This window comes from Erinaceus europaeus, chromosome 10 (genome assembly GCF_950295315.1).
Source record: "Erinaceus europaeus chromosome 10, mEriEur2.1, whole genome shotgun sequence".
Taxonomy (NCBI): Eukaryota; Metazoa; Chordata; class Mammalia; order Eulipotyphla; family Erinaceidae; genus Erinaceus; species Erinaceus europaeus.
Window position 1 is genome coordinate 77,815,944 of NC_080171.1, and position 14,771 is coordinate 77,830,714.

A 14,771-nucleotide genomic window follows, 5' to 3' on the forward strand; every position below is an offset into this window, starting at 1 on the left:
AGATGACACAGGGGAGAGGCTTTGGGATGCTGCACACATAGGACTTGGCTGTGTGTGTGTGACTTGGAGGTCGTGACTATGGGGAAGGTGTGCTGGGGGGTGGCACAGAGCCTACACTCCTGCTCTGTCTTTCCTCTAAGCATCATCTGGCCCAGCGTGTCAGCAGCACCAAGAACTGAGTCAGTTTCAGGGGGGCTGGGGAGGTTGGTGGCAGCCCCAAGGGTGTATGGGTCCTGGAGAGAAGTAGTGCCCAGTAAAATGTGGGAGGATGATTCCAGGCAGATTGGGGCTCAGCACCGAGAGGTAGGGGGCCAGCAGCACAGCACCTGGGAACATTCCCCACAAGGCAGAACATTGTGGGGACAGTGTCACTGGGGACTTTTTGGCTCCTAGGCCTCTGTGGTGTGATGTGCTTGAGGATGCGAGTCTGCCTTCCATCAGGCCTGCCCTGGGCCTTGGGTGCTGCCCACTGACCTAAAGGTGAGGTGGTGCCACACAGCCCGACACAGAAGGAGCCTTTGCTGGAAGGCTGCCAGTCAACCAGAGTGGGTGGTGGGCTGGGGCCAGGTCATGTGGGTGCTGGGGCTGCACGCTTTAGGAACATCCAGGACCAAGGACACCCTGGGTAAGATGTGGGAGACCATTCAGACTCTTGGAGCCAGGCCCCTGTTTCAGAGGGTGGGGGAGAGGAGGCTAGCTGTGAGTCAGCATCGGGTATGGTGGAGAAGCATCTTCCTTAGCTGATGCCCACTAGACACCTTGCTAAATGTCTTCCTGGCCATCGCTGTGGACAACCTCGCCAATGCCCAGGAGCTGACCAAGGTACTAGGGGCTTGCCCCCTGTATCCCAGGGTGGAGGGGGAGATTCCCAGTCACCTTGTTTGAGGCTGGACAGCTACAAGCTGGGCCTGGGCCTGGGCTACAGGCCTCCAGCCAGTCTGCAGGCTTCACAGGTGGCCCTGGCTTTGAGTGGGTGAGATGGGGGAGGGCCATTCTGGAAGGTTCCCTCCAGGGTATGTACCAGATTATAGGTCAGCAAACCGGCCCTCCTTAAGCCAAGGGGACATGGCTACTAAAATATTTCAAGGAGGGGGCAGGAGCCAGTTCACCAATTATGAGCAGGGCCCTGGGTTTGAACCCCTGACCAGCATGTGGGAGCACCATGCAAAGGGGAAGCTTCACAAGTGGTGGAGCAGTGTTGTAGTGTCTTCTCTGTCTCTTATCTTACACACACACACACACACACACACACGCACACGCACACGCACTCCCCCACCCCATCCTCTACAAACAGTGAAATTGTACAAGTATGGGACCCTTTGTTGGGAGAAGATTCAGATGGCAGAACACCTGGCTTGGTGGTAATGCCAGCCCATGTAGAGTTAACAGTGAGATGGCCAACTTCTTGCTGAAGTCTTATTTTCCCTGGATGCACTTAAATGCAATAACCGGGGGGGGGGGGGGGGCGTGGAATAGTAAATACCTTCATAATCACAGGACTTCTAAGAGCTTTCTAAATAAAAGACAGAAGCCAGGAGGACTGATATGAAGGAAGTTTCGCTGCTGTGGTCTTTCTCTCTCTCTCTGCCTCTCTGTCTCTATCTACAAGACAAAAGCAAACAAAAAAAGACCAGATCCAGGAGTAAGGAATGTGTCCTTCTTTTGCTCATCCTGTCAGAGTCCTGGTGCAGCAGGGATGGGAGTGAGGAACAGCTGCTGGGGGAGCAGCAGACACTGACACCCACAGAGACAGCTCTGGGGAAGCAGACCCAGGGGGAGAGTAGAAAGGTGAGAGGAATATAGGGAGCCAAGTGGGAGGCCATGCCTGTCCAGGGCCTCTGTCCTCCTCTGAGGCCTTGCAGGACAGCTGCTTCTCCCAGCAGTGCTCAGCAGACGGCATCTAATATACATCTCTCACCCCGCAGGTGGGGATGCAGTGCCCCCCACCCCGGGCTTCCCCTTCTGACACCCCCCCTGCCTGGGCTGCTTCTTCCCATAGGCCCACTGCTGGTATTTGGACTGTCCTTGGCTCAGCCACAGGCTTCTGCTCCAACAAGCAGCTCCTGGCATGGGGGACACTGCGTCCACTCAGGCTGGCCAAGGAGGGGCCACCATGTCCCACTGAGGGGCGTGCTCAGTGGGGGCAGCACCATTCATGTGTCTGTTGTTTCCCTGCTCCTGCACACATTCCTGAAAGACATTGCTTGTGCCTACGGCTGTGGGTTCACCTGTTTGCATGCCCGAACTCCACCTGTGTGTGTCCCTGAGGCGACTGGCATGGCGCTCCTTCACACCCCACAAGACTCTCTGCACCCTCCCTGTCCTGAAGTTGAACTTGACCCAGGTCTTCCCTGAGAATGAGGTCTGCAGCCTGTGCAGGTGCCCTGCACCTGCCCACCCCCACTCACATAACCCCCTCCCCACTCCAGGAGGAGTTCTCAGCTCTCACATGGTCCACACAATCACAGAGTACTTTCTTAGGGGTCAGAACTATGGGGGACCTCATGAATAGGGGTATTCAGCAGCATTGGTGCCTGGTTCCCCAGCCATGTCGGAATGTGAATCCAAGACCTTTGCTGTCTGTCCATATCATCTGATGGGTCAGGGCTCACCCAGGTGTCTTGCTGGCCCTGGCCCCCTGCAGAGTGCAGGGACCCCTCTAGTCTGTCTAAACATAGGGGTATCTGGGTGCTGGGGCAGGAGAGCTGTCTGACAGTATGTGGGGCATTTTGGAGGCCAGTGGGGTGCCCTGAGGCTGGAAACTGATACCCTCTCCCCTCACATTCCCACAAATACAGTGTCATTCATTATCAGAGTGGGGTGAAGGCACACTTGAGGGTGGTCTCTGCAGAGATCTCTTGGGTGGAGATGCAGCACCCTCTGCAGTCCCTGCTCACTCGCTCATCCTGCTCCTGCTCTGAGAATAATGGACCAGGAGCTGTTCCAATGTCTGCCCCTTGGCACAGAGGCCACAGAGCAGGGCAGGATGCCCCCAGGCACAGGCCAGCCCTGGCATGCAGAGCCAGGACCTCTCCAGGAGCTAGGTGCAAGGGGACCCCAGGGCCAAGCCAGCAGGAGTGGGGATATGTGGCTGCTACCCTTTGCAAGCTGCCTGTGTCCATCTCTGTAGGACGAAGAGGAGATGGAGGAGGCAGCCAACCAGAAGCTGGCTCTGCAGAAGGCCAAGGAGGTGGCAGAAGTTAGCCCCATGTCTGCAGCCAACATCTCCATCGCAGCGTAAGACACCGAGCTGCTGGGGGTGGAGGTTGGGGCTAGGGGGCTTGGGCATGGCAGCCTGGGATGGAGTTGGGGGCAGGGAGTGGGAGCATGGTGTACCTGGCTTGGCTGGAGTGAAGCCAGATGAGAGGCCGTGACTGTCTCTGTAGATACCCTGGACAGCAGGTTCAGAGGGCCAGCCCGTTGTTCTCCCCTCCCTGGTGGTTGAGGGCAGGGCTGTGTGTACCTATCACTTGTGATTTCAGCCTGCCTGTGTTGTGATCAAGGCCCAGGATCCAGGGCAGCAGTCTGAGTCTGGTGTGGTGCCAGGGAGGGAACCGAGGGGTCTGCACAAACGACTCCCCCCACCCTGTCCACTGCTCACAATTCCAGATACTTGGAGGGAAGTGAGCTAGGGAGGGATCCCAGACCTAGTCTGCCTTGGAGCTCCTTCGGTGCTGCCTGTGTGGTACCAGGATCAAGCCCAACGTTTCACACACAGCACTTACCCTGCTGAGCTGTCTCCTGAGCCCAAGATTTATTAGGGAATGATTTGGTGCCCAAGGTTCACGGTAGTTATTTATACAGCCTGAGAGGCTTAGACCACTTCCAAAAAAAAAAAAAAAAAAGTCCAGGGAAGCCTGTTAAGAAGAAAGGGTGTAGCTGGAGTGACTGGGGACATTGAGATTCTAGAATCAGGGCAATGGCCATCTCAGGCGTGGGAGGGAGGCAGAGAGATCTAGCCCTGGCCTGGAGCCTCCTACCAGGGCTGAGTCCAGCCCCCTCCCTGTTTCCCAGGCTGACTTCCAGACCTCCCCTCTATATCCTCCTTTCTGCTCTGGGCACTGTGACCCCTGTGGGGACAAGTACTAGCCCTTGTGGTGATGAGTACGTCTGAGCTGGGACCCACAAGTTTACGGGGTGTGGGTGTCTTGTGTGCATGTTTCATGTGTGCTCTGTGTGCTTATGTGCACTCACATGTGGACGTGAGAATGCCTGTTTCTGAGGACAGTGTCTACAGGACACCCAAATCCAAGCCAAACATGAAGTACTGGGGTGTCAGGGAGCCTGCAGAACAGGGTCCCAGGATGGTGCAGCAGGTTGTGCCCATCCCCTGCACCCTGAGCTAGGACAAGGTGCTGGTCTTTGGCACATCCACGGAGTAGAGGCAGCCCAGAGCCTGGAACCTGGCACTCTTCTTCAGGACCTGGGCATCTGTACTCGTGCTGCCTCAGCCCAGGTGCTGCTCCAAGTTGCCTGTCTGGGTATCGGGGGCTGCCATGCTGACCTGGCCCCAGTGGGTCATGGTGGCCCCCACCCCTGTGCGTCCAGTGAGGCCTAACTCCAGGCACGTGTAGGTGGTCCTGCAGAGTGAGTCCTGGTGTCTGTCAGTGTCTGTCTGTCCTTCCATCCCTGACTGTTTCCTGCTGGCTGAGCTATGTTGGTGGGTGGACTTCACCCCTTGCTCGCTTCCACAGATGCTGTAGTACCAGGGGAACTGGTGTAGAGAGATTAGCCAAGGGTACCCTTCCCACTTGGCCTCCCAGGGCTACTGTTGGGCGGGGCAGGGACACCCGGCTGCCTGGCTCCCTGAGTCCTCACCCTGGTCACCACCCAGACTTCTGAGCACTGGCACACACACACACATACACACTTACACATGTGCACTCACTTTGACACATGTTCATGCCTGTACACACGTCTTCACACACACACACACACACACACACACACACACGCTCACATGCTCACATGCTCACACTCAGGGAGTCCCCATCCTTCCTGGGAGCAGAGGGGACCCCCCCATCCTTCTTGGGAGCACTGACTTACAGAGAGATTATGCTAAAGTGATCTTTGATTTCTCTGTTGTTTTTTGGAAAAGACCTTTGGAAACGGTTGGAGTTATCCCCAAGGAAGGTAGTATGAGTTGGGGCTGTGGTAGGCTGGGGGACTCTGGCCTGTTGCTGGGGAGCTGGGTGGGGGGCCAGGAACAGAGCAGGGCGGGCCAGGGCTGGGCCCAGGAGCAGGAAGGTGACGCCTCCTAGTACAATGTCTCTAATCTGTCTGGAAAGCCAGCATCAGTTGGCCACCTGGCCTGAGGGGTAGCTGTTTTCTGAAGCCTAAGACTCTCCTGGTGGGCAGGTACTTCCTTCACCCTCTGCCAGGGCGGAGCCTGCCTGCCCCCCTGTGGTTTAGCTCCTCTGCAGGACATTCTGGTCCTTGCCTTATCTTGGGCCCCATGTTGGCAGCAGTGCCCCCAATCCCATTCAGCGGCCCAGCTGGCACACTCTTGTGTGTGCTCGCCCCCCCCCCCAGCACTCTCTCTGGTCTCTCACATCTCTTCTGTTTTGTTTCTTGCATGTGCAGTTTTGTAAAGCAAACTCGAGCTACTGTCTCTCGCAGCTCATCTGTCTCCAGCGTAAACTCACCGTGAGTGGCTCTGCTCTGACACCCGTACGCGGCTCCATGGCAACACACACACACCCCTGCCCCCTCTGCTTCTGCCTCCTACCATTCATTTGGGGGCAGCCCTGGGTGGGCTGGTGGGCAAACTCCCTGCTGCTCTGGCTCCGCTCCACTCCACTCCGCTCCTCTCCTTTCCTCTCCTCACCCCTCCCTTTCCCTCCCTTCCCCTCCCCTCCTCTCCTCTCCCTACTGGCCTCTGTCCTCTTGTCTGCTGTCTGTCCTGTCACTCTGGTGTCTTGACATTCCCTCCACTGGGGTGGGGGGAGTGGGGGCGCTGAGGTTGTGTCCTTGTCATCATGCTGGGGGCTCTTCTGGAAGGGTGCATCCGTAATCCCCAAAGTCCTGCTAGAGCAGGGGCAGAGCAGCTGTACAGTCACCAAGCTTCCTCTAGGCAGCCTGGGCTAGAACAGACATAGCAACCCATGGGGGAGTGCTGGGAAACCGAAGTCTTTAAGGGACCCTGAGGGGGATGCTGTTCCCCAGAGTGTCCCTTGAAGGTGAGGCCAGGTCCTGCACGTGCCAGGTCTCTGGAGAGTCACACAGTCAGGTTACCAGGACTGAGGTGTTCCCTGCCCTCTCTATTCCTGTCATTTTTCTTGACCAGTACTGGGCAAAGTGTTTGTGACCAACCCACATGGCAGGGTGAGCACAAGGCAGTGTCAGCAGTGTCACACCAGGGCAACCTCCCCCTCCTCTGTCATGGCTCCTGTCACTTCGCAGTGAGCCCTGTGGTGTCCCCAGAGCCTGAGCTGGGTACAGTGGAGCCAGAAAGGGGACACAACCACCCTGTGCTTTGGGTTAGGACAACCTGGCTCTAGTGTTCTTAGACGTTTAGGAGCTGGATGGAGAGGAGTGACCCCAGCCTGACCAAGGAGGCTGGAGCTGGTGGCCTTGGAACCAGGCAGGCCTCAAACCTCAGAGAGTGCTGGGCTCCTGGCATAGGACCATAAGAGTGCCACTGCTTCTCAGGTGCTTGAGGGGAGACTTCCAACACAGCCCCCACTCCATGAATCACAGCTGGCTCTGGGAGACAGGAGCCCCCAAGGGTGCTGGGAGCCTAGCACTCCCCCAGACCTGAGCTCCCAGCATTACACTCCCTACCTGTCCTTACAGCCACCCCTGACTGGGGTCCCCAGAACTCATGGGGACAGCCCTAAGCCAGTGGGCTTCCCCCCCCCAAGCACTCCCTTGCTATTGTCATCCCTTGTGGCTCCGCTTTGTTAAGAGGTGGTGGCAGGGCTGGGGAGGTTCCCTGTGTCTCTAGGCTGAAGGCAAGAGAAAGAAGGTGTCCTTGGGGACGAGCCTGTGTGTTCCAGAGGCAGGGCAGAGCTGCTAGAGTGGAGGGGCAGTAGGTGGCTGGGGAGGTGACACCTGGTCCTGACCTGCCACCCTAAGTGAACACACATAAACACAGACACACACACACACACACACACACACACCTGCTCTCATACGTGAAGCAACCCCAGAAATGGCTCATCTGCTGGTGCCAGGACTTCACCTGTCAAGGTTTGGAATCTGGTCATACCAACTGAGGGATCAAGGACCTGTGGCCAGGCCGCAGGCATGGCTCTGGGCTGAGATCTTGAGGCTGCTGGGTGGCCCACCCACAGGCACCTTCTTCTCTCCTGCCCTCTTCACCTCTGCTCCTGGCTCTGTCACTCACTGTTGTGGGACCTGAGTTTGTCACATCCCTCAAGCTCAGGACCTTCTCCAGTGTGGGGACATAAGTAGCAGGAGGTTCAGTGGGAGGGTGCCAGGCTGGAGCATTGAAGGTGTTGCTCTTCTTCCACTGGATACAATGCCCTAGCCCTGGCTAGGTGTCCACTGGGGCAGAGCAGGTCCAGGGCTGCTGATTCCAAGGTTTTCTGCACAGAATCCAGAATGTACAATGCCCTTTCCCTCACCAACTGTGTGTGAGGTTGAAGGGTATTGGGGCCTCAGTGGCTAGCCAAGCTCACAGCCATTGCTGGTGCCTAGGGCTGTTTCCCTGATGTAATGTTGGGGACTATAGGAGGGGTGTGTCTCCAGCCCCACCCCCAGGGTTCTTGTGAGACTGTGGTTATTGATGGTATGGAGGCTCCTTTGTGAGGCTGTCTACCTGGGGGGAGGGGTGCGGGGCCAATCATAGCTGTTTGCAGCTCTGGCCCCCTCCCTTCTCACACCAGGCTCTCTGGGTGCTGCTGTCTAGTCCATTCTGTAGCTGCCACTACCCATCTCAGTCTGTCCACCCCCCCCATGCTGGCACCTGTCATCCTGCCTGCACCCCATGGCCTCTGGTCACTGCCCACCACCCCAGGCTGGTGCTCTCAATGGGTGGGGATGATCCCAGGGACCCGCGCCTGCACCCAGCCTGGCTGCCCATTCTCCACCCTGTGCTGTTGCTCTCAGGGGTGAGGTCACCCAGCCTTTGGGTTCAACCTCAGGCTTGCGCTCTCAGGGGTGGAGGGGGCACTGAGCCCTGTGACCCTCCTTCTGCACCCAGCCCAGCGCCCATGCTTCCCCAGACTGGTGATCTCAGGGGTGGGTGCCACAGAGCCTGTGTACCCCCTTCTGTATCCAGCCCTCATGCTCCACCCCAGGCTGGTGCTCTCTTGGGGGAGGGGGTGCCTGGGGCCCCCTCTTCACCCAGCCCCGCGACCATGCTCCATGGATCCAGGGCTGACGCGGCTCTCCCACAGCAGGCAGCAGGGCGCAGGCAAGGCGCGCTCAGTGTGGGAGCAGCGGGCCAGCCAGCTGCGGCTGCAGAACCTGCGCGCCAGCTGCGAAGCGCTGTACAGCGAGCTGGCGCCGGAGGAGCGGCTGCGCTACGCCACGGCGCGCCACCTGCGGCCGGACATGAAGACGCACCTCGACCGGCCGCTTGTGGTAGACCCGGGCCGTGACGGGCCACGGGCGACCCCGGGCTGCAAGGTGAGGCCCGAAGGCAGCGGGGAGGCAGAGCCCGCGGAACCGCAGCGCAGGCACCACCGGCACCGCGACAAAGACAAGGACCGGAGCTGCGTGCTGGCGGCAGGGGCAGACAAGGCGGATGGCGCGGACCCGGGGCTCCGCGAGGAGCGCGTACGCCCACACCGCAGCCGCAGCAAGGACGCCCCGGGTCCCCGAGAACCCCGCAGCGACCGCACCCGCGCCCCGGGCCCAGACGGCCGGCGCCACCACCGGCGCGGCTCCCCGGAAGAGGTGACGGAGCGCGAGCCCCGGCGCCACCGCGCACACCGCCACGCGCCTGAGCCAGGCCGGGAGGGCGCTGCCAAGGCCGAGCGCAGGGCGCGCCACCGCGGACCCCGACTGGCGCCCCGAGAGGCAGACAACGCCGAGGAGCCGGCACGCAGGCACCGGTCCCGGCACAGGCCGGCCGCGCACGACGACGCGGACAGGGACGGTGACAGGGAAGCCGAGCTGGACGACAAGGACAAGGAGCTCCGCAACCACCAGCCCAGGTGCGGGGGATGGAGGAGTTGGCGGGACAGAGAGGGCCCCAGGCAGCCCCACTCTCGGGCTGTAATGCTGGTCAGGCCAAGGCAACAAATCCTGATGGCTGTAGCATCGGGTTTCTGCTTTATAGACCTTCAGACACTACTGCCAGGTCCAGGGCTCATGCCAGAGTAGCAAGAGATAATTCCGAGTCCAGACAGCATCTTTATTTTTATTTTATTTTATTTTTATTGTTATTTTATTTTCACTGGGGTTATTGCTGGGGCTTAGTGTCCGCACTACAAATCCACCACTCTAGATGCCAAATTTTCCTTTTTAAAAATTAAATAGTGATTTATGAAACTATATGATAATAGGAGTGTATATTAACACCATTCCCACCACCAAAGGTCTGTGTCTTCCCCTTCACCCCACCCCAGTGAAGCTGAACATCTACCCTCACCCTCCACCCAGAGATTTTCACTTTGGTGCCCTACCTAAAACTCAGTCAGATTCTGCTTTGAGTTTCCCTTTCTGTTCTTGCTTATGTTTATGAGTGGGATCATCTCATACTCATCTTTGTCTTTCTGACTTATCTCACTTAACATAATTCCTTCAATTTCCCCTTCTTTTTATTTTATTTAGGTAGGACTGGTAGAAATTGAGAGGCAGAAGGGGAGATAGAGACACCTGCAGACCTGCTTCACCACTCATGAAGCTTCCCCACTGCAGTTGGCCAGTGAAGGCTTGAACCCACGTCCTTACAAATGTGTGTGCTCAGCAGTGTGTGCCACCATAAACTTTTTTTTTTTTAACTAGAGCACTGCTTAACTCTGGCATATTAACTTCGGTGTGGGGATTGAACCTGGGACTTTGGAGTCTCTGCGTTTTTTTTTTTTTTTTTTTTTTTTTTTTGCATAACCATTATGCTGGCTCCACCACCTGAATCCGTGCAACGGTTTAAAAAGCAGAGTTTTGTAGGCTGAATAGGAGTTTGGCACCTTGTCAGCCCTTGGTATGCACTCTGGTTGCAGGGAGCCACTTTGCGAGCCAGAAGTGATGGGTGTGCTGCCCAGCACATGTCTCCAGAAGGTGGAGGAGCAGCCAGAGGATGCAGACAACCAGCGCAATGTCACTCGGATGGGCAGTCAGCCCTTGGACCTGAACACCTCTGTGCATATCCCGGTGACTCTGAGCACACCCCCTGGGGAGGCAACGGCGGTTCCCAGTGAGTATCTTCTCTCATCCTCACCGGGCATCCTGCAGCCCTAGACAAGGCTGTCATGTTGGCACAGCTCCCTGAGTGTCCTCTACTCCCCTGAGCTCCAGCCTAGCACTGCCACCACACTGCACCACTCACGCGCAGTCCCCACCCTGTCAAGAACTGTACCCTTGTCCAGCTGCTCCGCCAGGTGGGACGGGGGTTTCGGCCAACCACTCAATAAGACAGAACACAGAGCAGCAAGGTCAGTGCATTGGGCAGAGGTGTACGGGGTCCAAGCCTGTCTGAGAGACAGCTGCATGGGTGAGCCCTACTCTCCCACAGGCCAAGTTAAAAGGGCATTTCTGCTTTCCCTGGGGAAGCAGAAGCAGAGCCAGGGGAAGGGCCAGGCCTGGGCAGGCCAGGGAGACTCCCAACAGGCACAGTCCATTGTCTGCCTGCACTGCAGGTATGTTCATACACTCAGACACACACCTGTGCCTTTGTCCCCATAGGACTTGAGAACCAGGGGCCAGTTCCAAAATAACAGAGGAATTGACTAGTGGGATGCCTGGAGAGCCTGCTTTCCATAGCCCAGGCCATTGATTCACCTCCCATAGGCCTAGTGAATGTCCCCCCAGACCCCACAGCCCAGGGCTTCCCACCTGACAAGGAGGTGCTGCTCTGCCTCTGCTAGGATGCCCCTAGCAACCTGCTGCTTTTCCTGTCCTTGAGGTTCTTCTGCCTTTCCCCTAGTGGCACAGTTGGGACCGCACAGACAGGCTTCCCTTACTGTTCCTTCATCCTTCCACAACTGGGGAGCCCATTGCTTTTTAGTGCTTGTTTGGAGGGACCAGGGTATGTGCTCCTGTCCCTGTTCAGAGAGCACCTTGCCGGCACCTAGGCCTTAGAGACTGTGAGTGAAGCTGTGCAGACACTGGAGTGTGGGCTCTGTGACAACAAGGCCCAAACTCCTCGGGTAAATCCCAGGGCACATGAAGGCAAGAATGTGTTTACCTTGGGAAAAAAATACCCCAATGGCTATGCTGTCCCACTTCCCCACACAGCCACATCAATGCTTCTGTTGTCCACGCCACAGACTTCAATTCTTCTGGCAGGTGCACAGCAATAACCATCTGCATTTCCCTAATGGCATGAGGTGTAACAGATATGTATGCTTACCTGCTGCCTATAGATGTCCCCTGGCAAGCTGTCAGTTAAGGTCTATCTTTTCAATCAGCCTCTTTATTTCTCTTGTTGAACATTATCTGCTTTGTGTGCTCTTTGTTTTGAATACCAATCCATTATCAGATGTCTTTTACCGATTTTTTTTCTTCCAGTATGTGGCTTGTCTTCCTGTTCTCTGACTCGGTCTTTCACAGAGCAAAAGAAATGAATTTTTTTTAAGTATTTTTTTATGGACTGTACCTTTGGTGTTGTATCTAAAAATGCATCTCCATGTCCAAGCTCATCTAGATTTTTCTCTTGTGTTATTAGCTCCTAGGAGTTGTATGGTTTTCACATTTTACATTTAAGCCAACTTTGATGTGACTTTTATAATGACTGTTGAGTCTGTATCTGCCTTCATTCTTTCTTGGCTTGTGGGTTTGCAGTCACCCTAGCACCATTTGTTGAAGGAATCATCTTTGTTCTGTTGTGTGATCTTCACTCCAGTTTAAAGATGATCTGATTGTGTTTATGAGAATCTGTTCTGGACTTTTCAGTTCTATTCTGTCAGATCTTTTGTTTTCTTTCACCAGTATATACATTTCAATCTTCTCTACCATTGACTTTCCCCTTTAGCATTGGAATATTGGCTCTTTTGGGTCTGTTGTCCCCATGGAACCTTAAGAATAGTTCTGTCAATGAGAATTAAATCACTTGCTAAAATTTTTATTGAGATGACATCAATTCTACTGCTTGGGAAGCACTGGCATCTTGATAACTCTGAGTTACTGTGTCCTTAAACATGGAAAATTTAACCATTTACTTAATTCTGAAATTTCATTTATCAGAGTTTTATAGTTATCCTCATAGATATATTTTACAATTTTTTAATGTTTTTTTTGTTTGTTTGCTTGCCTCCAGGGTTATTTCTGGGACTCAGTGCCTGCACTATGAATCCATTGCTCCTGGAGGCCATTTTTTCCTATTTTGTTACCCTTGCTGTTGTCATTATTGTTATTGTTGCTATTGATGTTGTTGTTGAACAGGACAGAGAGAAATTGAGAGAGGAGGGGAGACAGAGAGGAGCAGAGAAAGATAGACACCTGCAGACCTGCTTTACTGCTTGTGAAGCAAACCCCCCCCCCCCGTATGTGGGGAGCTGGGACCTGGGATCCTTACACCAATCACTGTGCTTCACGACGTGTGTGCTAACCCGCTGCACTACCGCCTGACCCCAGTTTTTTTTTTTAAATTTATACCTAAGGAATTGGGAGGAGTGATAATATAACTGATATTTTTATTTTCAAGTATTATTTGTTTATTGTTAGTATATAGGAAAGCATGACTTGTTTTTTAACCTTATATTTTGCAGCTTTGCTAAAATCACTTGGTAGTCCCAACAGTGTTTTTGCTGATTCTTTTAGATTCTCCTGCATAAATAATCAAATCATCTGTACACAAAGTCAGATTTCTGACCTTTGAGAGAGACTGGTCTCTAACTTTCTTGTAGCATCTTTGTATGGTGTTGGTGTTGAGGTAATGCTGGCCACAGAGAATGACTTAGGGAGCATTCTCTTTGCTTCTGTCTTCTCAAAGAGTTTAAAGGGACTAGTTAATTTCTTCCTTAAATGTTTGGTAGTGTTTACCATTGACTCTGCCTAGGCCTAGTATTTTCTGTTTGGAAAAATAATTAATTATTGATCCATTATCTGTATTTTGTTTTATTTTTAGATAGAGACAAAGACAAACAGCAGCACCAAAGCTTCCTTCAGTGTAGTGAGGGCCAGATTCAAACCTGGGTTCTACATATGGCAAAGTAGCTCACTATCCAAGTGAGCTATTTTGCCATTCTCTAATAGATATAGCTATTCAGGTTGTCTGTTTCTTTCTTTGTGAGTTTAAGTAGATTGTATCTTTCCAATGAATTGCCTATTTTATCTAGGTTATTGAATTTCTGGGCATAGAATGATTCATAAATTTCCTTTGTTACTCTTTTAATCTCCATGTGATCTGTAGTGATGCCTTTTTTTATTTCTGATATTAGTAATTTGTATCCTCTCTCTTTTTTTCCTAGTTTTTTAGGCTAGAGGCTTATCAATTGTACTGATATTTTTCAAATTTGGGGCTTTTTTTTTCTTTTATTGGGGGATTAGTGGTTTACAGTCGACAATACAATAGTTTGTACATGCATAACATTTCCTCATAACAATAAAATCCCCACTAGGTCCTCCTCTGCCATCATGTTGCAGGACCTGAACCCTCCCCCTACCCTTGCATTTGTACTTTGTGTGTTTAACCCAGTGTGCTTCTGCCTGGCCTACTGGTTTTGTTTGGTTTTGGTTTTTTATTGATTTGCTATTTTCTAATTAGCTGATTTCTGCTCTTACTATTATTCTTTCTTTCTGTGTATTCTGGATTAAATTTCTGTTCTTCTAGTTTCCTAAAGTGGAGACTTAGATTGCTAATTTTAGATATTTCTTTTGGAATATATGTATTCAGTAGTATACATTACCCTTCTAGCATAGCTTTTGCTGCATTCAGCAAACTTGGTGAGTAATGTTTTCATATTCACTTAATTGAAAATGTCATAAATCTCATCTTGATATTTCTTCTTTGACCCTTATGTTATTTAGAAGTGTTTTACCGGTTCAAGCCCCCAGCTCCCCACCTGCAGGGGAGTCACTTCACAGGTGGTGAAGCAGGTCTGCAGGTGTCTAACTTTCTCTCCCCCTCTCTGTCTTCCCCTCCTCTCTCCATTTCTCTCTGTCCCATCTAACAATGACAACATCAATAACAACAACAATAATAACTACAACAAAAAACAAGGGCAACAAAAGGAAAAATAAATAAATATTTAAAAAATTTTTTAAAAGAAGTGTTTTGTTTAGGGAGTTAGATGGTAGCGCAGCAGGTTAAACGCACGTGGCGCAAAGCGCAAGGATAGGCTTAATTAAGGATCCCGGTTCGAGCCTCCAGCTCCCCACCTGCAGGGGAGTTGCTTCACAAGTAGTGAAGCAGGTCTGCAAGTGTCTATCTTTCTCTCCTCCTCTCTGTCTTCCCCTCCTCTCTCCATTTTTCTCTGTCCTATCCAACAGCGACTACAACAATAAAACAACAAGGGCAACAAAAGAGACTGAATAAGTATTTTAAAAGTGTTTTGTTTAATCTCTGCTGATTTGAGAATTTTTCAATTATCTTTATTGATTTCTAGTTTAATTCCTTGGTAATCTGAGAACAAACATCTTGATCCACTTTTTAACTATTTTTTTCTAACTTGATTTTTTTTAAGTTTCTCTGTTTGCTT

At 52.8% G+C, this 14,771-nt stretch overlaps 1 protein-coding gene across 1 annotated transcript in view; it reads left to right on the forward strand.

Moving 5' to 3' along the window:
* Positions 1–570: 570 nt before the first annotated feature.
* The window catches only part of CACNA1B (calcium voltage-gated channel subunit alpha1 B), a 72,367-nt gene continuing 58,166 nt past the window's right edge, over positions 571–14,771 (forward strand). The window contains exons 1-6 of the mRNA XM_060200787.1: positions 571–625; positions 755–822; positions 3,131–3,237; positions 5,584–5,646; positions 8,367–9,125; positions 10,134–10,327. Coding sequence (XP_060056770.1) covers positions 571–625; positions 755–822; positions 3,131–3,237; positions 5,584–5,646; positions 8,367–9,125; positions 10,134–10,327 — 1,246 coding nt within the window. The remainder of the gene's footprint in view (positions 626–754; positions 823–3,130; positions 3,238–5,583; positions 5,647–8,366; positions 9,126–10,133; positions 10,328–14,771) is intronic.